This window comes from Nelusetta ayraudi, unplaced genomic scaffold (assembly GCF_046127955.1).
Source record: "Nelusetta ayraudi isolate G7.1 ecotype Tasmania unplaced genomic scaffold, CSIRO-AGI_Nayr_v1 ptg000027l, whole genome shotgun sequence".
In the NCBI taxonomy this organism is placed as follows: domain Eukaryota; kingdom Metazoa; phylum Chordata; class Actinopteri; order Tetraodontiformes; family Monacanthidae; genus Nelusetta; species Nelusetta ayraudi.
Window position 1 is genome coordinate 6,025,842 of NW_027466077.1, and position 26,337 is coordinate 6,052,178.

The window sequence follows — 26,337 nt, forward strand, 5'->3', positions numbered from 1 at the left end:
TAAAAAAACAAAACAAAAAACAAAACAAAACAGCATGGGTTCATCTTTATAGTACTCTATTTGAATGTAAATCCAGATAATCTTGTCAGGCTAAGGAGGTTGGGGGGTTGGTCAAGGACCCAGAGGAGACCCTTGTGCTGGTAAAAATGATTCATTGTTTGAAAAGTCTGATCAGTTTAACAATTATGAGAATGATGAGTAGAACAAAAGACACATTTTTCTCCTTCGAAAATCCCAGTTATCAAAACATGAACCACCGTAAAATGGGATATTCTTTATTAAATTTGATGTCTCCGATTGTAATTCTGAGTTTGCTTGTTTGTTTGTTTTTCCAGTTCTGTTTTGTTTTTGTGCAATTTGCCACAATGGAAAAGCTCCACAAATCTATCATCATCTAATTATAATTATTTATTTTAGAAACACTTTAAAATTTATTGGCCACGCGCTGACTTTCATGTTTTAACTTTGTGTTTCTGGAACATTCCAATTGTCCCTATCACTATTTCTTTTGTAGTATCACCACTCAGCCCTTGTGTTCACGCTCGCCAGCGAGAAATCGCACATGATTCCGGCGGCTCATCCGGTGACGTGATGACGTTTATGGCAGGAATGTGTGTGATTTGCGGGTTTGCGCCGGGGTGGGTGAAAAAAAAAGCCAGGCCGCCTCCCATTGAGTATAAAACCCTTTGGTCCAACCCTAGTCCTCCTCTTTCTGTTACCTGGCTAGGGGCAGCAGCATTGGCCGTGAAAACCCAGAAACACCGGTGAGCTTATTTATTTTTTTAAAAGCTTTGTTTCCTCTGAAAGACCGAGCGAAAGTGGCTCTAACGATTTCATATTTTCAACGTTTATTTCGGCTTTTTATGCTTTTTATGTATGTCTTGTTTCGTCGAAAACTTTGTTCTGTGGTTATGTAACGTTAACTTAAAAAAAAAAACCTGTGGATGCTTTTTTTTCTTTCTTTCTTTTTTTTTTTTTTTTTTATAAATAGAGCGATATCTAGGTAAGCTAAACCGGCAAATCGGCTAACCTAATTTGAGAAACTCGCTAGATTTTGTTCCCTTGAGTTGCGTGGGAAGAATGATTGACCTTTTTTCTGTTGAAACGCTTTGCGACTGCGAGGTTTCCGGGGATGTGGTGGAATAATGTAACAAAGAACGCCATCAAAGTGGCAAGTTTAAAGGATGCTGGAATGGAATTTCTCATCCCTCACCCAGGGAACAACTGCCACGTAGCCTCCAGTCGCAGCTGTTCGAGGGGCCTGGCGAAATAGCTTGTGAATATTTGTCGATGTTTGAAACTTAAGACGACGAGGCCCATTGAGTAACACGTGTCTCGACCGGCCTTTGGCCGACTGCGGCCTAGCAGCCACCGCCTGGTCCTGACTCGCATCCCACACCGTTATTTCTCATAGAACAAAGGGGGGGAAACGAACTGTAGTGCGCTTGACTGTTCATTTACGAGTAAATATGGAGGAAGTTGACTTAAATTTGGTGTATTTTGCGTTTTCGTGACGGAAGTAGTCGGACACGCGCTTTCGAACGATAAGTGTTCGATAACGTGTTAACCGTCATTTTATGGCCAGCAATTAAAATGCCGCTAGCTTTTGAGCTAAAGTTGACAGTGCTTTATGTAAACTCCCAACAGAAACTAACGCAATAATGGGAAAGGAAAAGACCCACATCAACATCGTGGTCATTGGCCATGTCGACTCCGGGAAGTCCACCTCCACCGGACATCTGATCTACAAGTGCGGTGGAATCGACAAGAGAACCATCGAAAAGTTCGAGAAGGAAGCCGCCGAGGTGAGCTTTTTTTTAAAACATTTTTTTTTATCTATATACATGTATGAATTGACACTTAAACCCAATACATGCATGAATTCATGCCTCAACCCTGAATTTGTTCGATCGAGCCAATATGGCGGCGTCAGCGTGCCCACATCGCTCGCTGCCAAAAGCGAGAATGCGTGTCGTGCGCGCGCATGGGGGATGGGCTTAACGTGACGGCGCTTTATCGTGCCCGTGCACGGAATTTACACAGGGCGTTGTACAAAGACTGTAGCTTTCAAATGCAACGAAAGCGATGGCACTTTGTCATAGTTTCATGTTTTATGACAGTACACCTGATGGTGGCTTCATTGAAATTTAATTACAGATGTAACTGCCAGACACTGTTAATTAAATTGCCACAGACTTGATGATGCTAAATTGTCTAGACTGAATTATTAAAAATGAATTTTCTGAATTCCTGACAGATGGGCAAAGGCTCCTTCAAGTATGCCTGGGTGCTGGACAAACTGAAGGCCGAGCGTGAGCGTGGTATCACCATTGACATTGCTCTCTGGAAGTTTGAGACCGGCAAGTACTACGTGACCATCATTGATGCCCCTGGACACAGGGACTTCATCAAGAACATGATCACTGGCACCTCTCAGGTAAATTACTTTTCCTTTTAGTTCTTTTACAAATATTTTGGAAGGTGGAAACCTGATTTCCCCCCTCCATTGATCAGTGGTACAGAAGGTGAAGCTTATTTTTGTCATCTGCTGTCTCAACAGTCACTTTGTGCTCTAGCGTCATGATCTACTTTTCTCCCTTTGCAGGCTGACTGTGCTGTGCTGATCGTCGCTGCTGGTGTTGGCGAGTTTGAGGCCGGAATCTCCAAGAACGGCCAGACCCGCGAGCACGCCCTGCTGGCATTCACCCTCGGTGTGAAGCAGCTCATCGTTGGAGTCAACAAGATGGACTCCACGGAGCCCCCTTACAGCCAGGCCCGTTATGAGGAGATCACCAAGGAAGTGAGCACCTACATCAAGAAGATTGGCTACAACCCAGCCACAGTTGCATTCGTACCCATCTCTGGATGGCATGGAGACAACATGTTGGAAACAAGCGACAAGGTAAGCTACCCATTCTGTTGTATCACGGTCACAAGTGTATGGAGAGATTGCTAATCTTGTCTGTTTTACAGATGAGCTGGTTCAAGGGATGGAAGGTTGAGCGCAAGGACGGCAATAACGCTGGAACCACTCTTCTGGAGGCCCTTGATGCTATCCTGCCACCTTCCCGCCCCACCGACAAGCCCCTGCGTCTGCCTCTGCAGGATGTCTATAAAATTGGAGGTAATGAGTACAGCTCTTCAAGTCTTTGAACTGGTATCATTATAAATGGCTTGCACTGAGCTCCAATACTTTTACCCCCAGGTATTGGAACTGTCCCCGTCGGCCGTGTTGAGACTGGTCTCCTGAAGCCTGGCATGGTTGTCACCTTCGCTCCCCCCATGTTGACCACTGAGGTCAAGTCTGTGGAGATGCACCACGAGTCTCTGCCTGAGGCTGTCCCTGGCGACAACGTTGGGTTCAACATCAAGAACGTGTCTGTCAAGGAAATCCGTCGTGGATTCGTGGCTGGTGACAGCAAGCACGACCCACCCAAGGGAGCTGATACCTTCAACGCTCAGGTAGGAAATGGGATCTTAAAGTTGTCATTTAAAAAAAAAAAAATTGCAAATGGTAGATGATGATTAATTTGATATTTAAATGTCTTTACAGGTCATCATCCTGAACCACCCTGGACAGATCAGCGCTGGCTATGCGCCTGTGCTGGATTGCCACACATCTCACATTGCCTGCAAGTTCGTTGAGCTCGTTGAGAAGATCGACCGTCGTTCTGGCAAGAAACTGGAAGATGCGCCCAAGTTTGTCAAGTCTGGAGATGCCGCCATTGTCAAGCTCGTGCCCCAGAAGCCCATGGTTGTGGAGTCTTTCTCCAACTACCCTCCCCTTGGTGTGTTATTTTTATTTATTTATTTTTTAAATCTTTTGGTGCTCTGCCACCACAAGCTCTTCACATGCACAAAGTTTGATGTGGGCACGTCACTTACCGAAGCATCTTTTCCTTCCAGGTCGCTTTGCCGTGCGTGACATGAGGCAGACCGTGGCCGTCGGTGTGATCAAGTCTGTGGAATTCAAGGAAGCATCAGGCGGAAAGGTCACAAAGTCTGCGCAGAAGGCTACAGGGAAGAAATGAATTCTCATGCCGCTCATCCAGCAACGTGTGTGCCAGCAGCAGCAGGCCACCTCTTATTCTCACCCTGGATCACTTCTGAGGTGTTCTCTCCTCAAGGACTGGCTTATGCTGATTAAAACCCATCGCAAGAGTTTTCGCAGGAAAAAACCGGCATTGTCACTTAAAAACCTGAATCGGACAATGCTTCTCAGTTAAGGTTTAAGTTGGAAATGGTTTAAAACTGTTATCTTGATGTTTAAATGCCATACATTTAATTGGACCACTGCTGGTAACAAAATAAAGGTCTTTGAGAAAAACTGATATTTGCTATTCATGTCCGTATGTTCATTGGCTGTGCTCGACCCACTGCAGCTGTTTTTAACCATGCTGTGTCTGTCCAGTGATGGGGCCCGTCATCCAATCCTTTTGATCGGAGTTGCACCACCCTAGCCAATAGCACCCCTTATTTTAGCCTGACAGCGACATGAGCATGCAACGCCCTCCCTCTCCCCTGGATCGGTATAAAAACTCAGGCTAGCTCGTCTTCTGTCCTTTTTCCCCCCTCACTCTAAATCAGGGACATCTTGCAGCTGGGCTCAGGTCAGTAAACTAGTCCTGTTAAAATATCTTAACATGGAACTATCTACTTATTATACTGTCTCTAAGGTCGCGCTGTATTGGCTGAAGTGAACGGTATATTATGACATTTTGACTAGATCGTTTACACTTAACACGCAGTGCCTGGAAAATGGGCAAAAAAATGGAACATGCTTGCTCACCTGTGGTTGTTCTAAGTGTCGATGATGAATTTGCTATGGAAAGGGGGGGAGGGAAAAAAAAATCTCTGCCTGTATACCAATTCCGATTTCTGCGAGTCATGGTAGTCCATTCTTAACTTCGTGAACGCGCCTCTTTCCATCCTCGACCGCTCCACTGCGGATACGCGCTTGCACGAGTCGTTAACATGGCGGCAATGCGCATAACATGGACGCCTACGAAGCAACTGTTGGGAGCCTGTGTAGCGGCAGCCGGCGAGTGACTCATCAAGCCTCGCCTTCCCGGCGGCGTGCACGAGCAGCTAAGATTACGAAGAAGAAATGCTTACATGGAACTTAATATTGGCGTCATTTCTGTTAAACGCAAGTCGTAGTTTAAAAATAAATAAATAAATAAATAAAAAATAATAATAGTGTCCCATCTGCCGCACTCGCCAAATTTGCCACAATCATGTCACTATATTAGTACGTAAACCTGTCGCAACAACGAGGAGTTTTCCATATTTATAAAAAAAAAATAATAATAATAACAAAACGCTTGGATTAATTGGTGAAGGAGTAGATTAGCCCTTACTGGAATTCGCTCACCACAACGCAGATAGCAAATTATTGTTTGCGACGAGTGAGCCATTCATGATATCGTTTACACGCAGAATTGAATTCACTCGGAGGTCGTCAATGATGTCACGTTGTTTCACCTGCTGTGTGATCAGTGTATCGAAATGGGAAAGGAAAAGGTCCACATCAACATCGTGGTCATTGGCCATGTCGACTCCGGCAAGTCCACCACCACCGGCCACCTGATTTACAAATGTGGAGGAATCGACAAGAGAACCATCGAGAAGTTCGAGAAAGAAGCTGCTGAGGTTTGTTTTTCAGATATCGTTTTTTTTGTTTGTTTTTTAAATTATTATTCGATAAATACCCAGACCCCTGCCCCCCCCCCCCCCCCCCAAAAAAAAAAAAAAAAAAACTACCAACAAAAACAAAAACAATCGGGGGAAAGTGACTAATTTTTACTGCGGAATAACGGGTGTGGTGGATGTATTGCTTTACCCTCTGCATTCGTTTTGTCAATATTGCCACCTATTGGTCAAAGTCGCATACTGTTCTTTATATTGCGTATGCCCTCTCAGAATTTTTTTTGATGTAAAAGAAATAGCAAAGTGTAGCTTATTCAAAAATTATATTATTTTCATGGAAATACATGTTGTAAAGACGTTTTTTTAATTTGTCTCATTATGCAAAATGTGTTATTGTCGTTGCACAAGGACAACACAATTAAATGCAATCCTTGGTGCTCAGTTAAAAAACAGTTTAAGAACAATTCTAAAAACAAATAGATACTGGACTAAACTTCTGAAATACATTTCACACTTTCACTCATGCACACACATATGAAGCATCCATTCGTCAGCTATTCCACACTTTTCCATTTGCAGCCCGCAGCATTTAGGGCAGTGATGGTTCGAGACGTTGCCTCCAAATGTGTGTTGCATATCTTAAGGGACAAAAACACTTGCTACATAACCTGATGTAACTGTAAGACCAATAGTGTATATTTTTGAAAGTTCTCAATTGATTTCTTGTATGTTGTATTGGTCCAGTTAATGTTACTGCAGAATAGAAGGAATTTTTTAATTTAACATATTAAGACATTTTATTTAAACCAGTCCATTGTTAAAGAAAGTTTTTGGGTTTTTTTTTTTTTTTCAATTCTCTAAAGTTAAACACTACAGCCTGATCCCTCTCTGTTTTATTCCCTGTGTTATTTTGACCTCCGCAGATGGGCAAAGGCTCCTTCAAGTATGCCTGGGTGCTGGACAAACTGAAGGCCGAGCGTGAGCGTGGTATCACCATTGACATTGCTCTCTGGAAGTTTGAGACCAGCAAGTACTACGTGACCATCATTGATGCCCCTGGACACAGGGACTTCATCAAGAACATGATCACTGGCACCTCTCAGGTAAATTACTTTTCCTTTTAGTTCTTTTACAAATATTTTGAAGTTGGAAACCTGATTTCTTCATGATACATTTTTCTCCCTTTGCAGGCTGACTGTGCTGTGCTGATTGTCGCTGCTGGTGTTGGCGAGTTTGAGGCCGGAATCTCCAAGAACGGCCAGACCCGCGAGCACGCCCTGCTGGCCTACACGCTCGGTGTGAAGCAGCTCATCGTTGGAGTCAACAAGATGGACTCCACGGAGCCCCCTTACAGCCAGAAGCGCTTTGAGGAGATCACCAAGGAAGTGAGCACCTACATCAAGAAGATTGGCTACAACCCAGCCACAGTTGCCTTCGTCCCCATCTCTGGATGGCATGGAGACAACATGTTGGAGGCCAGCGACAAGGTGAGTGGATTCTTATTTTGGTCTCAGATCATACACCAAAACATACTTCATTCAGTTGTTTTCTACTGGAGACTCAAACTGTACTTCCTTTAAAAGCACAATAACTCATTGAAGACCTATGTCCTTGATTTTAGATGAGCTGGTTCAAAGGCTGGAAGATTGAACGTAAGGAGGGCGGCGCCACAGGTGTGACCCTGCTGGAGGCGCTGGATTCTATTCTGCCTCCAGCACGGCCCACAGACAAGCCTCTTCGTCTGCCCCTGCAGGACGTCTACAAGATTGGTGGTAAGTCATGAGCGTTCATCTCCGCACAAATCAACATGAAGATGAGCAAGCAGTGTCACGTCAGTGAGAAACAAGTTGCTGTCAGCAAACAAAACTGTGTTTGGCATTGTTAGTCCAATAAAAATATTAATAGAAAATAATTAAACATTTGAATTTAAAGCTATCAAAATGACTTCAAACATGCTATGGAAGGAAATGCTTATTTCATGAACACATTACACACAGTACATTTTCTATTGTACCACACATCTGCAGTCCTTTCAAATGTTTAAAAGCATTAACACAACACACATTGAAAATTGTTGAAAACCATTTTTTTAATGTGAAATATACCGATAAAACTCAATCACATATTAAAAGTATATCCTTTTTTCCCCAGGTATTGGAACTGTCCCTGTTGGCCGCGTTGAGACCGGTATCCTGAAGCCCGGCATGGTCGTCACTTTCGCTCCCCCCAACCTGACCACTGAGGTCAAGTCTGTAGAGATGCACCACGAGTCCCTTACCGAGGCCCTCCCCGGTGATAACGTCGGCTTCAACATCAAGAACGTGTCCGTCAAGGAGATCCGTCGTGGAAACGTGGCTGGCGACAGCAAGAACGACCCTCCTATGGGAGCAGAAAATTTCACTGCCCAGGTGAGTTGGATCGCAGAGAGAGCTCTTGATTCTTTCAAAGAAATTCATGGTAAAGCCCTTCAAAATTTAAAGGGATTTTTGTGCATGGTCCACTTGTGTCCTTCATGCTGTAGCTTGCCACAGGTTTTGCCAAGCAGTGTGACCTTGAATTTTGGATGAGAGCAGCCATGACCTTCAGTTTACACTTTGAGAAATGTCATTCCTTATTAACAGTGAAAGAAAAAGAGGAAATTGTGATTTTGATGCGAAAACTCTCTTGGTCTTTTATTTGATTCTGAAATTTAATTAAATTACTCTGTCTTTATCCAGTCATCTACACTTGTGGCAAAGGAGCCTCAATGGAGTGAACGTTCTTCTTCACCACTTTACAGATTTTTGTCTCTTTTTTTTCACAGGTCATCATCCTGAACCACCCAGGACAGATCTCTCAGGGCTATGCTCCCGTGCTGGACTGCCACACCGCTCACATTGCCTGCAAGTTCTGCGAGCTCAAGGAGAAGATTGACCGTCGTTCTGGCAAGAAGCTTGAAGACAATCCCAAGGCTCTGAAGTCTGGAGACGCTGCTATTATCACCATGGTGCCTGGAAAGCCCATGTGTGTCGAGAGCTTCTCCCAGTATCCCCCACTGGGTGAGTAGGGCATTGGTGTATGAATGTGTGTGCATGGGTGAATGAGAGGCCATTGTAAAGCGCGAAGGTACTGGAAAGCGCCATTTTAGGGCATTGCAGGGCATTCGTACATCACAGGTCATTGGTGGAGACCAAATTAAAAGAGAAAAGAGAAAAATATCCTGGGGACATATTTCTATTTATCTCAGAAAGGTGTTTCTACATTTATTTATTTTTTAAACTTTGCTCAACTTGTTTTTTTTTGTTGGTATTTTTCCCCTGTCTAGGGCGCTTTGCTGTGCGTGACATGAGGCAGACCGTGGCCGTTGGTGTCATCAAGTCTGTCGAGAAGAAGACCACCTCGGGCGGAAAGGTCACAAAGTCTGCGCAGAAGGCTGACAAGAAGAAATGAATTCTCATGCACAGTGTCCAGCCAATAGTGACGTTTCTGCAGCTGCAGCGGGCCTCCCCATCTCTTCTCTTCCCCTGCCACCCGCCTGTGTGTTCTCCGAGGCAGAGCTTACTACTCAAGGACTGGCTTAGGCTGATTAAAACCCATCGAAAAAGTTTTCGCAGGAAAGAAGGGCTTTTGCCTTCCAGGGGAAACTTAGAATGAGATGAAACCATAATAAAAATCTGAAACATCACCAAGTTAAAACGTTTTGTGTTTTTTGTTCGCTTCTAACGTAATTCTGAGAACTACAGTGCTGCATGTTTCAGTCAGAATAAAACCTTTAACATGTTTTTTTTAATATACACAAAAGAATCATTGAGAAGTTTGAGGAAGAAGCAGCTGAGGTAGGAAACACATCGTCATCTCGAAACCAACGCAGCTGATGGAATTTTATGTAGTCACTGGCGCCACCTCCTGTTAAAACATGAACATGACAACAATTTATGTGGCAGTTCTCTGACGGAAAATGACACAACATTCTTGAGCACTTGTGAAAAATTCCAAAAATACCAAATATTTGGATTTAATTAAGCCTTAAGTTTTGGCAGTCTTAACTCACCTATTGACTCAGAACATTTTCTCCTTTTAATACGCTCAAAATCTGTTATTAGACTTATTAGACCATTGAAGATGGGTGGACGCTCCTTCAATATTGTGCTCAGGTGAATGATAAACAGGACATTAAGTCTGATTGTGCTATCACCCTTAACATTTGTGTTAAAGTGCCTTTGTGATAATGCTGCAGAGTCTGATGACAGCAATAGATGCTTACCTTCTCACATTTAACGTAACTTCTGCATGAAGATATTATGTGTAGGAGAGGTTTCCAAAAGGCCAAATGGTGCTCAAGAGGTTGTGTTGTGTCACACCTTTCCTTCTTCCCCTCCATATTAGTAGATATGAGAAAAAAGGTAAACTTTGCAGATTTGTAATAGAATTTTTTTTTCATTCAATTCTTTTCATTTATACGGAAGCGTATTGCATTCACTTGGCAAAAAATAAGTAAATCTGTTTTTTAGTGTAATTATTTCTGTTTTTCGTGCTATTTTTTTTTCCAGCCCAGTTTTTCGTGCTAATTTTTTTCTGCCCTGTTTTTCGGGCTCATTTTTTCTCCTGCCCTGTTTTTCGTGTCAATTTTTTTCCATCCTGTTTTTTTATTTTTATTTTGAAATACCGCGAGAAAACAGTAGACGGTTGACTCTACGGCATGGATGTGCTCTACGGTGGTGACACGTAACCAGTCTGAATGCACTTCAAATGCATCATTTTGTATCCATGGAGCATGCCATATTTATCCAATTGATCCCGGAGAAACATTGCGATGTCGAGAATAACTGAATGGGCTTTCCTTCTAAACAACCGCAAAGTCCTCAGATGACTACGTAAAGTTGATAAACTGATTGTAACGCCATCTATGTCACTTAAAGACAGGACTATTTCCCAGTGTCTCAAACCCATGTCAAAATAGAATTTGATTGAACTGAACAAGCTGGCCATGTTTGCTTCCATTATATGTAGCTCTCAATGAAAGAATGGAACTCGGGGAAAACAGGGCGGAAAAAATTTTAAACGAAAAACAGGGCGGAAAGAAATTAGCACGAAAAACAGACATAATTACACTGAAACACAGTACATACATTTAAATGTTTATAGTCCATTTTAAATAGTTTTGATTAGATTGTTCAGATGTTTCATTATATCTTTATTTGATTACTTTGATCAACAGCCAAGCCCTAAACGTAAAATCAGTATTTCTTTACTCCTCCTCACAGCACAGCTGACTTTCTAGGATGCTAGTTTCATTATCAGGCAGTGGAAGAACTGGAAACGTGCCAATTCTTCTCTACAAGTCACATCTACCATGTAGTGGTCATTGTAGTAACACATTTCGAATCTATCTTCAGGCATACAATCAAGACAATTTAAAAAATAATACGGAGACGATAGCGCACGTCAGTCCTTTCAAACAATAATTTTCTTTCATTTTACTTCAAAGCAGAGGTTCAAACTATCTTAAACATACATACCAAGTAATTCAGGTTGCAGTTCCAGTTGAGTTGTCAGTTTAATAAGGACACTGAACTTAGATGTGTGTATTCGTGTTTTATATGAACTGAAAAGGTCTGCATTGAATGCTGAGAACTGTGTACTTTACTTACACCTGTTAAGAAATTCAGAATAAATTCATGTATCAGAAATAACTCAGAGTTCAACTTTACACAATTGAATTTGATACTGACTTTCTTTATTTTCTTTCTTTCTTTCTTTTTTAAACTGAGTGAGTGGTGCTGTGAGTGAGTGGTGCACTAAATACAGTTATATGCATGCAACGTATTGTTCATTTCCCTTTTAAAAAGATTAATTGTTATTTTCAGTTACATATTAACACGACGACAGACACCAGAAGGAATACTAAATGAACTATTTCAATGTTGGTTACGTCGATTTCAGCACAAAAGCGGAACAGTTGTGTTTCTCTCCTGGGTTAACACGAGATCGTTTTCTGTGAACACTGCAGTATAAGTATCTTTGGCCGGAAGTCTAACGTCCTCTTCTAGTAATCCAACATGGCGGTGAGTACTGTGTCACATTATACGATGGCGAACTGACGACAAAATCCACAATCATCAGCTCTGCCGGAGCCTTTCGAGTGGTCTTCAAGGAGTGATAATGTCAAATATATTATTTTTGAATAAACTGCTGACATATTGTACGATTATCAATTCAGGATAACGGTGAAATGAAACCCAAAGTAATGCTAACATGCTAGTTCGAAAATAGTAGCTCGTATACATTGATGGCTTCATGCCGGTAAAATAACATTTCGATCTTGGGCGATTACTATTTATGGCGGGTACGTCTCAAACGTCTCGGGTTAATTTGTTATGCTCCATAAAATACATTTGGACTATTAAAAGTGATGTTAGCATAGAACTGCGGGATATGTACAGACATGTCCTCCGGCCGGCATGTCTTGGTCTGAGGTTGTTGGCAGCTTCCTGTGTGGACTTAAAGGCCATTTATCGGCTCGTAAAGTCTACTATTGAAACTACCGACCAAGGCAATTTGGCGTTTTCGAGTCACTGCTGTTTACGTTTAACTGTTAGCAGGCTAACGTGCCTAATTTCAACATGGCAGCAGAAGTGAGCAAGGTGTCACCCTCGGTCACTCCAGCTTGAGTGTCGCTGTTTCCCCGCGTATTCTTTCTAATCTGACTTGTTTTTTTTCCTACACTTCAGGACCAGGGTGAGAAAAAGGCGAACCCCATGAGAGAGCTCCGCATTCGCAAGCTCTGCCTGAACATCTGCGTCGGCGAGAGCGGAGACAGACTGACCCGTGCTGCTAAGGTGTTGGAACAGCTCACAGGGCAGACACCCGTCTTCTCCAAAGGTGAGTTGGTTGCCTGTTGTTTCTCGGAAAGTTAGTGTTTCCTTCAAGTTTAAGCCACTTCTAATCCAGCAAACCTGGGTTGGTGGTAGTGGTGCAGTTTTCAATTTAACATCTATGATTTCCCTATCTTGCAGCCCGCTACACTGTGCGATCCTTCGGTATCCGCAGAAATGAAAAGATTGCTGTCCATTGCACTGTTCGTGGTGCCAAAGCAGAGGAGATCCTGGAGAAAGGACTCAAGGTCAGTCACTTTACATTTCCATATTGTGTAAAGGAGTCCGATACAGTGGCTAAGCTGTTGTGCTCATTGGGTATTCTATTAATCAAATGGGACCATTTTCTTAGTTAAGCAGCATTTACAAAACATTGAATAGAAATGTCACTCAGTAGTGAACAGCTACCAGGTTTGCGTTTCTTACTTTTTACTCTAAACAAAATACGTTGGCTTCCTTATGTCACATATAAAACGAGTGTGGCCATAATTTGCGCCTATAACGGGTTGAACACATGTTTATGGCAGGATCGAATTTTATTAATTGAGGTAATCAAGTTACTCAAGGAATCATTTTTATCCCTAGTGTGTGCTCATGTGACATCCTAACAATATTGAACTGCTGTCATTTACATGGGCTCTCTGTTGATGAAGAGTAATAGTTATGCACCCACTGAAATGATGTACATTACATTTCCTCGATCGACTGCTGTGTCACAGGTGCGTGAGTACGAGCTGAGAAAGAACAACTTCTCTGATACCGGAAACTTTGGCTTCGGCATCCAGGAGCACATTGACCTGGGTATCAAATATGACCCAAGCATTGGCATCTACGGACTGGATTTCTACGTGGTAAGTGGCCAGAAAGTTTTGTTTTTATATCAGTTAAAGCCTTCAGCAAGGTTTTTCCCGATTGTAGGACTTTGGAATTTGTTTTAGTTGTAAAAACTCCAGTGTGCCGCTTGGTCGAACTTCTTCCTTCCCAGCGGCAATGTGAAATATCTGCTTTGGTGGAATAAGTTGAGCTAAGCAAAGTCTTGCCCATCTTTACATTGATATTTTTCTTTCAATGCAAACCTTTAGAAAAAAATAACCACCAGTGCTTTAATATGTTGTAAATATGCAACTGCAAGTAGTCATGCAGCGTCAATAGAGCCAAAGTTTAAGTGGTCCTTACTAAATTAGGACCTCGAAGGAAAGTGGAAAATTGGCTTTGAAGGTGCTTGTTTATCTTTAGCACACCTTTGGCCCCTCCCTGTATTCTGATGTGAAGGTATTTGTTTTGCTAGAGTAGGCATTAGCAAACTATGCCCTGGGGACCATATGCAGCCTATTAAGCTTTTAATGTGCCCAGCTGAACTTGAAAAAAATATGTCAATAGCAAGTAGGTAATAAAATAGCTGTATTTCATAAAAAAATTTCAGTGTTTTAAAGTAATTTCAAAAATGTCTTAATACGGTGGAACGATATTATATATGCAATATTATTGTTTGTATATATTGTTGATTTTGTTTTCTACATATCCCATGATATTTTTGTCACCAAATCACTCCAGCCATCATCTCCTGCTCCAGCCCTCTGTCAAATCTTAGAACCCATTGTGGCCCACCAGTCAAAAAGTTTGCCCACCCCTGTGTTCGACTGTTGGTCCCTGGCTGTTTAGGACACCTGAATCTCGCTTCTCATGTGAATTACAGAACCAATTGTGACTTGAAAATAGACTGTATGGTTTGCTCTGCTTGCTTGATTGTTCACCACTGAATGGATCAGCAGCTGTAGTTTGATGGACACGGTCTTCTGGTATAGTTGCCGACTATTTTTTATGTTTCTTGGATGGTTTGCATATATGGAGGGACTTGTGTACCCATATACCTTTATGAACAGCTGTCTCCATTGTTTTTGTGTTCAGGTTCTGGGCAGACCGGGCTTCAGCATCGCCGACAAAAAGCGGAAAACGGGCCGTATTGGTTTCAGTCACCGCATCCGCAAAGAGGAGGCCATGCGCTGGTTCCAGCAGAAAGTGAGTATAGCTGCTGCGTCCGATGCTGATTGTGTTTGAGATCCTAAATTGCCCTGTATTGCTTTAGGGAAATATGGAAGGAGGGTAAAGTTCTTTGATGTAGTTAATAAAATGAGAGTCCAGACAGTAGGTTTGCTCTTACCCACTTTTGCTCTTGCTCCTCAATTGGAATGCTTCTGGGAAATACAATCCGCTGGAAAATCAAATGACAGAATCAACCACAAGAACTGGTGCCAAAGGTCCAGTGGCGATGTGCTCAAATCCTGTAATCTAATATTTATTTCATCTTTCTTTCCAGTATGATGGCATCATCCTCCCCGGCAAGTAAAGGACCACCTTTTGTTCTTGTTTGTAACAAATAAAAACAGAAAAAAAAAATCTCATGTCTTGTTTTGCTTTTGTGTCAATGGAAACTGTACATGACATACATGTACATTTTTTCGTAACATATCAGAATAAACACAAAGAGAGTTTGTCTTTGCTTCTTGGACATTTTTATTCAGTGAAACTCCGTATTGACATTAAATAAGGGGATGACTGAAGAGAGGGATTAAGTAAATCGGGAAAAATGATGTTGCCAATCAAATTGGCCAACATCATGTCAAACAGATCTTTACCGAATCTGTTTTTGCCGTGCTTCTGTTTTGGATTTTTTTTTGTACTTCAGGATTCATTCAGTAAATGTTAGTAGTTTGGCAATTAATAAAAAATGGGAGCTTGGAGGTTAAGGTTTTTCTCTTCCCATATCTAATGGATTGTTAACCCCTTTTTGTAATGCCTAAAACATTTAGTCCCACCTGTTAACATTGTGGTCAAAACCACTGACTAAGTTATATTTTCCTATATTTTATTTCCCACATGAGGGACTTGTGTATTTTCTGGGACAAACCTCATGAGTAAACTTTAGTCTTTTTTTGAGCACTCTCTGCTCTTGCAACAAACCTTGTAGACTTCCAATTCCAGTTATTTATTTGAGCATCTTCAGATTCCCATGCATGCCCTCCCCCCTCATTTTAAAAAATATTTTCAAATATTTTTTGTATTGCCTCATTCCTTGCTGTGGTCTCATACGTTTGACATGCTGAACGCACATGCCAATTTTTTAAACTCACAGTTGGATTCCTGCCCTTTGCTGTGATTCAAACTTGAACACCAACTGTGATATCTTTCAACTGTCACCTATTCAAACAGGCAACCTTTCTTTCTGGCTGCCTGTCGCCATCGCCATCATTGCCACTCTGCCACTGTCTCCTTGCTGCATAGTCTTTCCTGTATTACACCTATTCTTTATTTCCCATCAATATTTAAGTCTCAGAGATCATTTTGGATCATGCAAGCTCTCCTCCCTAAAAAAAAAAAAACAACAAAGTCAAAGCAAATCATCAAGAGTTTTTGCTCATTTGAATTTGCAATATGTATTTTTAATTTTTAAGATCATGTTTACTGTTTTTTTTTAGTTTTTTTTTTTTAATAGTTTCAAATATTTTCAGCTCATTCGAATGTTAGTTTATTTCTATAAAAAAAAAGAAAAACGTTTTAATTGTTAATTTGATGGAGAATTAAAGGTACAATCTCCGATTTAACAGAGCAGGCACGATCTGCAGATTATTCTGAGGTACAATCAACCATATTTCCCCTCTGCTAGTTCCTTTCATCTCTATGCAGCGAAGCTCTGCGGTGGCGCCGTGCTGCTCTCCCTGCTCCGGCTCTTTGGCTCTTCGTGGGCCGGGGTGTTCCGGTGCTGCTGCCGCCGTGGGGCGTGACGGGGCGGCAGGGTCAGCGTACAGCAGGCCACCCCGACGGTGGGCTCGGGCAGATCCTCCGCCATGGACCAGCTGTCCGTGGCCGGGTCGTACTTCTGGACGGCCGCCTTGTAGCGCTTCTCCGCCTCGTTCCAGCCGCCCAGCAGGTACAGCTTCTCGGCCATGGGGGACAGGCCGGCGGTGCTCACGCCCAGGGGCAGTGGCGCGGCCCGGCTCCACGTGCCGCTCTCCGGGGAGAACACCTCGACCGAGAGCACGTCTACGCGCTCCCCACCAGGCCCCAGCTGACTCCCGCCCACCACGTACACCTTCCCTGCCAGGGTGGCCGAGCAGTGCCAGCCGCGGGGCGTCTCCAGTGGGGCGCTCTCGGTCCAGGTGTCGCTCTCCACCCTGTAGCAGGCCACAGAGCGCGAGTAGGCGCAGTTGATGTAGCCGCCCGTCACCAGGATGTCGCCGGAGGGCAGGGTGGCGCTGGAGTGGCAGCAGCGGGGCACCTCCATGGGGGCTCGCATGTGCCAAGTGTTGGACGAGGGCACGTAGCTCTCGGTGGTGGCCAGCAGGCCTTCCACGTTGCGGCCGCCGATGGCGAAGAGACGGCCGCCGCTGGCCGCCAGGGAGAAGTGGGTGCGGCGCTGACGCATGCTGGTCAGGTGGAGCCAGGTGTTGAAACGGGGGTCATATCTGGTGGAGGTGGATGAGGAGGAGGTCAGTAAGAGCACAGTCAGAGCTGGTTGGCAGTGGCAAGACGTAGGCAACATTGGGATGTTGTTGACATTAAAACAAACATTTGTTTTTACTTCAATGCTGCTTATATTTTCCTGGAACCATTTGGAATCTATCTATTTATCTATGTATGTATGTATATCTATTTTTATTTGGGGTCAGGGAGAGGGCATAACTCAATGTTGGTAAATCCAGATCTCAGCAGTCTGTTGGATGGGCACCAATATTCTAGCTCGGGTATGGGCAAACTATGGCCCAGGGGCTATATGCAGCCCGTGAAGCTTTTTAATCTGGCCTGCAGAACTTTATATTAAACTATATTAATAGTAAGTAAGTCATGGAATAGCTGTTTTATACATTTCATTTTATTCATTTCAGTGTCTCAAGTGTCATTTCAATAAAGAGCTAAATATGGTGGAGCTTCAAAGACAGATATTTTGTTGTAACTTTGCTTTTGTCCATGTTCAATGGACATTAAAGCATGTTTTCTACTTATCCCATGAAATAATTTTCTTCCGATCAGGTGGGTCACCAAAACCCTCCATCCATCTGCTCCTATTTCGGCCTCCTGGTCAAATTTTAGAACCCATTGTGGCCAACTAGTCAAGAAGTTTGCCCAGCCCTGAATTAGACAACCAAATGACTTCACATAATAATCAAGAGGAGGGGCCAAGGGTGTGCTGAAGATAATAATGTAAATCTAGCAGTATCTGATTGCATCTTCAAAGCCAATTATTCCCTTTCCCTCAAGGTCCTAACCGATGACAACTTAAACGTTGGTTGCTTTGCCATCACTCGCTTTGGTCTCACTATGACACTGCATGACTACCTGCAGTTGCATATGGACAACATTTTAAAGCACTGGTGAAGATGGTCTTGGATGTCATTTTGGGGACACTTTTTGAGTCTATTATGTTTGTTTAAAGACACTTTGGAACTTCTCCCGGAAGTTCCACATGTACGTGGTCTCTCTGCCCTGTCTTTTTTCACTGAGCGATTCATCAAACTCCTCCTGTGCCTCCTCTCCCACCTGCTGAGGGTGCTGACGGCATGCTTGGCCTGGTTGCGGGCGTCGTTCTGGTCCTCTCCTCCGACCACGTACAGGAAGCCGTCCATCACGGCCACACATTGGTTGAAGCTCTTGGCCGGCAGTTGGATCAGGTGACGCCAGCTAGCCCCTCCTTCACGGGGGTCCCTCCACAGAACCTGCACACAGAGGTCCAAAGTCAGTTGTCAGATGTTTACTTGTGTTTCATTCACTTGTCAGTGCTTTTAAGACTAGAGAGAGAGAGAGAGAGAAAAAAAAAAGGCTCCACCTCGCGGCTCAGAGCTCTCTCGGTGAGCGATGGCCGACCACCAATGGTGAGGAGGGTCTGCTGGCCGGCGCGCACTTGCGTGCGGCGTGACTGCAGGGTGTTCTGCTGGTAGGGCAGCAGGTGGTAGTTCATGGCGTCCACCAGCAGGCGGTGGCACTGGGGGTCCATCATCATGCGGGGCACCGGCTGGATCTGGCTCACCAGCTCGCTGGCTGGGATGGTCTCGAAGCGGACGTGAGACAGAAGCTCAGCGGCGTGAGCCTGGCGAGACGGGTCAAAGTCCAGCCACTTCATGGCCAGCTGGGAGGAGGAAGAGAAGGAACGATGGGATGAGAGTGAGTTTCGGAGCGGCCGAGGTTCACGCGTGGATGCGGAGGAGCGCGCGGGTTGTTGTCATTTTTTGTACCGCTGCTTATCCCAGCTGTACAAGTCACCATAGAACAAAGTACAAGTACTTTTTTTTTTTTTTTTTTACTGTACTTAAGTCAAAAAAAATTCAGGTATCTGTACTTTACTCTAGTATTTACTTTTTTTACAGCTTTACTTTTTACTCCCTACATTTGTATTCAAATGTCTGTATTTTCCATTCCTTACTTTGGAAAAACATGCTCATTACTTTTGTTCACTTTTGTGTCACTTTTGCTCTGTTCAATACGTTTTCAATACAGGGAAAAATAAAACAAACATGTAGAAAATAACATTGGTTGTGTAAAAATGTATGTAACAACTAATGTGTTGTTTCATTAATTGCAGATTAATTTTTTTTTATTATCTTTTATTTTTTACGAAAGTAGATTTCAGAACCTGTTCTTTCTTACTTGGGTAAAGGAGTTCAATTCATATATATATATATATATATATATATATATATATATATATATATATATATATATATATATATATATATTTATTTTACTTTTGCCATATCTGAAAATCACCTTAGATGAGTCACCTGTTGATCACAGGGCTGCATAGAAACAACCAGTCAACCACAGTCACACTTATGGACAACTTTTGGTTGCCAGGTCTCCGGGATTGCCTTTTGGATTTTGCGACCAAGTCGGAGAACCCACAGGGAACCCACACAGACACAGGGAGAGCACACAAAACTCCAATTCTTGACCACTGTATATCCAGCTTAGAGGTATAGACTCCACTTTATAAATACTGCCAGTGCCTCTCCCCGTCAGCTGCTTGTCTATTTACGTCAGCAATTTCCTTGTGTATTAATACGCTTCATGCATACAGTAATCCAAACTTTCTGCTGTCGGCTGTCTCCGGCTTTGGTTCACATAAACTGTGTTATGCGCTGAGCAGCTGGTCTCGACTCCGTTTTTAGGTCCCGATGGAAATAGCAGGAGGTGGCTGAGGGGTTAATGGGGGGGATGCTTGACGTCTGGAAGACCCAGCAGTTCCATTTGTTTACCGTTCTTACTAAATAAGAAGGTTTTTTTTGTTGAATTTAGAGTGAAATCAATCCACTGCACACTATGGTTCTCCTTCAATGAGTTGTGAGAAGTAAACCGCAGTATTCATTGAAAAAGCCTTTTGACAGAAACTAATCCAGCCATAAATCTCAGCTATAGATATCAGTCTTTGGCCTCTGACCTGGAAAGCAGTGACCTCCGATGGCAGCAACAGCGAGTCGTCCTGCAGGAAGGCAGAGATCTGCTCCAGGGTGAGCTGGGTGAACAGCGGGGTGTCGGCGAACTGCACAAAGTTCTCCAGGACGAAGCGGCGGGCGGCATCGCGCACGGGCAGGAGGCCGTAGGCGGCGGCGATGTTCCAGATGTAGACGCAGGTCTGGACGTTGAGCTCGGCCAGAAGGAAGTCCATGCACATCTTGAGGAGCTGAGGGATCTGCAGGGTGGTGGCCGCCGACGCCGTGCAGCCGATGGTGTAGAGGGACATGTGGACGCGGCCCAAGTAGGCGAAAGTGATGACGTTGGCTAGGCCTGGCCATGACGAGGCGGAAGAGAGGGGGATAAAAGTTTGTCTCTTGTGCTATAAACAAACAACCTGGGAAGCTTGAAGACACACTAAAGTTACTTTGCCATTTCAGCAGGTTAACAAAAAGAATTTAGCATCAGTGGCAAAATGATTCACCTTCTGTACTTAATAGAAATATGGATACTTGTGTCAATGTATACTCTTCGGTAAATGTAAAAGTACAGATTAAACTCCTTTACTCAAGTAAAAGTAAGAAATTACAGGTTCTGAAATGTACTCAAGTAAATATGTGTTTTATGCAATTAATGCAACTACACATTCATTGTTACATACACTTCCAATACAATTTCCAATCTTGTTTTAAACATTTTTATTTTTCTATGTGACACCAAAGCTGAGCTACTCTAAAATAACCTCCCTCCAAAATATAATCCAATTAGCTCCACTTCAAACAACTATAATAATTACTTTTATCAGACTTTGAATCTTTTAAACACTTTTAAACACAGAAGTAATGAGCATGTTTTCTCAATGTAAGGAGTAGAAAGTATATATATTTGTGTACAAATGCAGGGAGTATAAGTAAAATGTCATCATAAAAAGAAATACTGAAGTAAAGTAGAGTTACCTGAAAAATCTGTACTGTAACATAGCATTTGTACTTTACTACTCCCCACCTCTGGAAGTTAGGATTAAAAATAGTCTCACGTAAAATTTTAAGAGTGCGTTTCATATTTGCATCCCGCAATAGCAATCCATTCATCTGAAATCAGAACAACTAAACTAGATCTTTGTAGCAAAATTGTGATTATTCTGAAGGGTTGCAGTCTGATGAATCATCGCATTTATTCATGTTGCAGCCTGAATCTTAAAAAACAGGCCTTTTTGCAATGATCTAAACTCACTCACAAGTTTAATGTGATTTGGGACACATGGAACTTGGACAAAGAGGTTGGGTGTCATACCTAGAGGTGAGAGGGAGGGCAGCTCCAGGCGTTTCATGCTGGGGTCCTTGGCCAGGATCTCCCTGAAGTACTGACTGATGGACGAGATGACCAGCTTGTGAACGTCAAAGGACTTGGTCTTGCAGGCCAATTCCAGGTCCGTCAGGAACCTGCACAGGGAAGATCTCGTTGTTCAAAAAACTCTGCTCCGCCACTCTCCCTCCCACCTGCTCACGGAGTCTAAGAACTGACTTCTCCTGTCGCATCTTGCTGAGTTCCTCCAGCAGGGCGCTGCCATGCAGGGGTCTGGTCAGCTCACTGCCCAGGCCGAGGCCTCGCTCCCCGGGCTTGATAACTGGCGGTGGCAGCGGCAGGTTGAGGCTGTTTAGCTGAGCGATGTCCAGTGCCGCCATCTGCTCGATCTTCCTCACGCCGGTCTCCACGACCACCACACCGTCGCCTCTGCTCTCCACCTTCAGAGGAACAGACAAGGTCTCGGCGGGAGCCTGAGAGACGGTGTCCGCCGTGGGCTTCTTTGGGCGGGACGATTTCTTCTTGGGGGCCATTTTTCCTTGGAGACCACCCTTTGTGGTTTTCAACCTAAGCCTACTTGGAAAAAAAAGGCAAGGGTGAGAAGTTTTCCCGAACCTGAGGGTTAGATTGGCTTCAACTTGCAAGCAAGATCTCACCTCTCTGGTACTGAGTGGATACCGTAACCAAACAATGAGGCTTTCTCCAGAGGGACAGAATCTGCTCTTGGTTTCAATTTGGTTGGTGGTTCCCCTTGAACACAGCACACAGCACCTAAAAGGGGAAGACACAGCTGTCATAAGAAAACGGAATATGCGGTTATCAAGTAAAATAACAAGTTCTCATCCTTGATCAAGAATACCTTTCAGTCCCAATGTGTTCAGGCTCCAGGACATTATACTTTGCATTTACTTTCAAAATGTGAATTGTAAATTTTATTAATATAGCTATCAGGACACCAATAACTCTGATTGTCCTAGAACCTCCACCTCACCTCTGCTCACATAGGTTAACACATCCAAAGGTTCTTTTTTTAACATTTCCATAACTTTTGATCCAAAGCACATCACGCTTACCGCTAAACATTCCCTGTGCACAGTGAGGTAAGGGCTAACATCACTACAGTATTTGGAAAAAGGATGGGTTCCTCAAACAGGCCGCTGGCCCTGCTATACTGCACCAATCAAGAGGCGTCACTGCACTAATGCAGCAGTCAGCATCAGTCGGTGCTGACAATCAGGTGGTAGTTCACTTCCTCAACAACTTCAAAATCAATACCGACAGACAAATGAGTCCTCTTTAAGTGAGAGAGCAATTTTGCTCTTTCACATCCCACAAATTGCACGATCCTTAAAAATGGGCCGCTGTTAGAAATGGAGATGAATAGGCTTTCTAGTGCCAGCAAATTCAACGCTGATGAGAACGTGACAACAAAGATGTGAGCAAGCGGACACAAGCGCAGCCAAGACGATTAATGGTGATGAACGCAACAGACAGACTTCTGGGCCTCAGTCTATGTTGTTAGAATTGCACTTGGGGCCTCACTTTTAACATATCATATCATATTTAACTATTTGTATTGGTGTGAACAAGCTTACACTTCTTATCTAGTACATCTACTACTTTAGAAAGCAGGACCTGACTTGCAGACTGGGCAGAAACATCTATCCTCATGCCAAAAGTGTCCCGGCCACATGACTTTGAACGTATACATGAGCCGCTTTTTCCTGCCATGCTCGTTGGCTGATTGTACTTGGCTCTTTTATTTTTTTTTTTAGCATCGATTGCCTCGCCGCTTGGCTGCCTCCACACATGGACACATCGGGGCAAGGAGGTCTACGCAGTAGAGGACGGTGCAGCAGCTGTTGTTGGTGTCATATGAGGATCTCACAGTGACTGACTATAGCAGCTATTTGAGAGGCTGCTGTCACCATCTAAACAGCGGTGTCATGACATTGTCCAAACTCCAGCAAAGCAGTGGCGTCAGAGCTCAAGTATGTGCAGATTAGAATTAAGACTAATGTTTGTGTCGGCACACCTTATTATTTGTCAACAGCCAAGAGAGATTCCCTCAATGTCATTGGCTTAGTCTAATAATAACAGAGGCACGGTGCCATTTATACAATACATGTGGCAAACCAGTAAATTCAGTGTCAAGACCAGCCAGAGACAGGAAGGGCAGAGTGATTGAAGTTAGAATTCAACTGATCCACTTTTTAAGGCGGTAAAATGCATCAAGATAACACTTCCAAGTATAATTTTCTCAAAAGACATGATCTTATTTCATATACTGCATTTCTTTTTCAGTCTGTACAACACTGAACAGGTTTCCATTTCTCCTCATCTCAAGCATATGGATGTTTCAAATAAAATGGGAAACATCAGATTACATGCCTTCTTTGAAACCATCTTCAGTGTTCAAAAACCTGAAACCATATTTAACGACTAATATATCAGTACTTTCGGTCGAGATTCATTATTGACACAACTGTGGCATACAATATGGTAGCATATACTTTAATAACATAATTTATGCATCAATAACGTCTGGCTGATGTGAGGAGCTGCCTGACATTTCCCCTCGTCTTAGTTAGGTTTGTGTTTTTGTTAGCTTAGTTGATCACCTACCAGTCAGATTATTTGGTCTTTTATTTTGGCCTTCTTCCACCCTGATGTCACAAATAGATAAACGCTTTGTTCTTAACAGTGAATACGAAAATGAATACTGTCAAAAAATAAATGAATAAACACATTTTCCTGACATTGCAAACTTCTTTTCTTGTGGCATCTTATGACTTGGGTTGGGGCCTTTTCATGCTGTTTCTCAGACTGGCCACTTGCAGAGAGATGTGGAGGTAGTTTTCCTTTAGCAGGATGGGGGTCATACAGCTAACCTGACTGCACTTGACAGGCCGTTCGAATGAAGATGGCTATTCATTTACATAAGACCATACCTGACAAACAGGTGTAGCTGTATTTGAAACATGCTTTTTAATGTTACACTGTCAGATTTTAAGTGTTTTTGCTTGGCCAAATACCTTCTAGAAATACTTTTCTCTTACGGTCATAAAAAAAACCAAAAAACAATCAATTAATAAACTGTCACTTTTAAAAGCCCCAAATCACATCCAAATTTGTCTTGATGCGACTGAAAAAGAACCACAAATAACGAAAGTGCAGTCTTCAAAATGTTCCTTTAAAACGTGCCTCGATGAACACGCAAACAATCCACAGACATCATTTTAATTGTTGTCTGTCTCACGTGTAAATATGGTAACATCCAGCTTTGAGTTTATGCTTCCTCTGCCCTGTTAATGTGAGCGATCACGTTATTGTTGCATCACATCGCACATTGTTTTGGTCCGAGGCCTCTCTGACATACACATCCATTTCATCCTTCTGCCTGTTTCGGTTGGTTTCATTACACTCTTACATTACACACAGTATATCAGCTGGTCCGTCGTGGTGAAATAAGAATGTACCAAAAATGTGACTGAAAGTTGTGATTTACCAATGTTACAAATCACACACACAAAAAAATGTTTGTTGAACTTTGCTCAATTACCAATTTGAACATTTCAATGTTAGATTTTGCATCCAGCCTCAATGCTATTTCAAACACAGAAAGACCCCTGTGCATTGCCTCCACTACTGTAGCAGAATGCCTTTACTTATCTTATGAGGTTTTTTATAGAACACTGACCACCACAACAGGTATGTGTATCAAGTGTGTGCGTTAAAATTCAGCACACGTGACCCGATCCTCCTTCAGAGCAGTAATATCTAAAGAGCAGTTGGCAACTGCATCACGTTGTTACCATTTAGCCGTGCAAACAACTAGTTGTGTATATATACCAGTTAATACAAAGATGTCATTGGATGTAGAATTTGATGTGTGTGTGTGTGTGTGAAGCAAATGTTATTCACCAATATGAAAGCAGCATCAAGGCAACGTTGATATACGTTGTCTGGTAACGTTAATGCAGGACAGATGCCTTATATTTAGGACTACTTACAAGAAAATGTTCTTGGACATAATAGTTGCGATTTTGATTCCTTGAGCACACATGACCAGCAGAGGAAAGTTGGCAGTACAGGCAACAGTGGGCAAGTAGGCAATTTTTTTTTTCAGGCAAAAGTTTTCAAAATTATAATATTTCTCAACCTCAAATCTGGATTCTTTAGTAAACCATGCAAGCTTTTGCACTTTTAAATGACTATTCTTGCTCAATTAAACAATCTGCGATGCAGTTAATGTATTTTACCTTTCTCTCCCTCCTGTTTCCCGGCTCTTCCTCCCTTCCTTTTTTTGCCTCCTCAGCTTCACTCTGTGATCACTCTTCCAGTTTTTTCTTTCCAATTTGCACTTGTTTCGAACGGATTCCCCTCAGCGCTGTCCCTCCGTCCTCTGTCTGCCTACCACAGTGCTGTGTGTGTGTATGTGTGTGTGTGTGTGTGTGTGTGTACCTGGGCAAGCTTGAAGCCTCAAAAATAACCTTGGCTGAAATCCCCTCACCACCCTCCCCCACTAAAAACCTGACCACACCCCTTTGTGCCTGCATCAGATCCTCTTCCTCTGACATACACATCCATTTCCAAATACAGGCACCTCTCCAAAAATATCATGCAAGGGGCGGGGGGGGTTATTCTCACACCCCTGACTCTGCCTCACCCTCCCGGCCTTGAGGGTGTAGAGTCTCTTGTGTTTACATTTATATTTTGCCATCAATGTTACAAAGTGGTGAACAAATTCTTTAACTAGTTTAGGATTGGACGGCTGGATTGAAGGTTACTTTTATCAAATGCCTGTAGAAATATACATCCGTATATGAGAAAAATGCAAACGTCATCAGTGATAAAATGCAAACAATGAACTAAATTCATTGAATTATTTAAATGTGCAGTTATTATTATTTTTTTTTTTTTTTTTTTTTTTTTTAGAGTTCTCAGTCATCAAGTTCCATGAGTCCATCCCAAACCCCAAACTTATGTGTTTTACTTTATCAAGACTGCTTCATTAACTTGTGGTTATGTACTTTCTGATGTATCTGCATCCTGAAGTTCTAGGTTATAAACTCTGAAACTCTGA

General features: G+C 42.9%; 4 protein-coding genes across 6 annotated transcripts; 3 read left to right on the forward strand and 1 right to left on the reverse strand.

Annotated features, from left to right (window-relative positions):
- The first annotated feature begins 604 nt into the window (after window positions 1-604).
- LOC142890965 (elongation factor 1-alpha) lies at window positions 605-4,331 on the forward strand. Its single transcript, XM_076030334.1, has 8 exons — window positions 605-764; window positions 1,648-1,805; window positions 2,258-2,437; window positions 2,606-2,902; window positions 2,974-3,124; window positions 3,206-3,462; window positions 3,554-3,788; window positions 3,907-4,331. The coding sequence occupies exons 2-8, from the start codon at window positions 1,662-1,664 to the stop codon at window positions 4,029-4,031; spliced, it is 1,389 nt and encodes a 462-aa protein (XP_075886449.1). The 5' UTR covers window positions 605-764; window positions 1,648-1,661; the 3' UTR covers window positions 4,032-4,331.
- A 135-nt stretch (window positions 4,332-4,466) lies between these two features.
- On the forward strand, window positions 4,467-9,313 carry LOC142890966 (elongation factor 1-alpha). The gene is made up of 8 exons (XM_076030335.1): window positions 4,467-4,610; window positions 5,500-5,652; window positions 6,573-6,752; window positions 6,840-7,136; window positions 7,271-7,421; window positions 7,801-8,057; window positions 8,453-8,687; window positions 8,954-9,313. Exons 2-8 carry the CDS (start codon window positions 5,509-5,511, stop codon window positions 9,076-9,078), a joined length of 1,389 nt encoding a protein of 462 aa, XP_075886450.1. The 5' UTR covers window positions 4,467-4,610; window positions 5,500-5,508; the 3' UTR covers window positions 9,079-9,313.
- A 2,259-nt stretch (window positions 9,314-11,572) lies between these two features.
- Window positions 11,573-14,997, forward strand: rpl11 (ribosomal protein L11). Its single transcript, XM_076030341.1, has 6 exons — window positions 11,573-11,693; window positions 12,360-12,510; window positions 12,645-12,751; window positions 13,223-13,354; window positions 14,412-14,522; window positions 14,821-14,997. Exons 1-6 carry the CDS (start codon window positions 11,688-11,690, stop codon window positions 14,848-14,850), a joined length of 537 nt encoding a protein of 178 aa, XP_075886456.1. The 5' UTR covers window positions 11,573-11,687; the 3' UTR covers window positions 14,851-14,997.
- Window positions 14,998-15,968: 971 nt separating this feature from the next.
- On the reverse strand, window positions 15,969-25,708 carry klhl43 (kelch-like family member 43). Of its 3 annotated transcripts, none has more exons than XM_076030336.1 (8): window positions 25,514-25,708; window positions 21,908-22,022; window positions 21,471-21,824; window positions 21,240-21,388; window positions 19,933-20,279; window positions 18,325-18,624; window positions 18,039-18,214; window positions 15,969-16,966 (listed from the first exon to the last, which is right to left on the reverse strand). In XM_076030336.1, exons 3-8 carry the CDS (start codon window positions 21,782-21,784, stop codon window positions 16,180-16,182), a joined length of 2,073 nt encoding a protein of 690 aa, XP_075886451.1. In that variant the 5' UTR covers window positions 21,785-21,824; window positions 21,908-22,022; window positions 25,514-25,708; the 3' UTR covers window positions 15,969-16,179. The 3 variants fall into 3 exon arrangements, with proteins under 3 accessions (XP_075886451.1, XP_075886454.1, XP_075886455.1); XM_076030339.1 differs by having other exon boundaries at window positions 21,471-21,827; XM_076030340.1 differs by having other exon boundaries at window positions 21,908-22,041.
- Window positions 25,709-26,337: the final 629 nt, after the last annotated feature.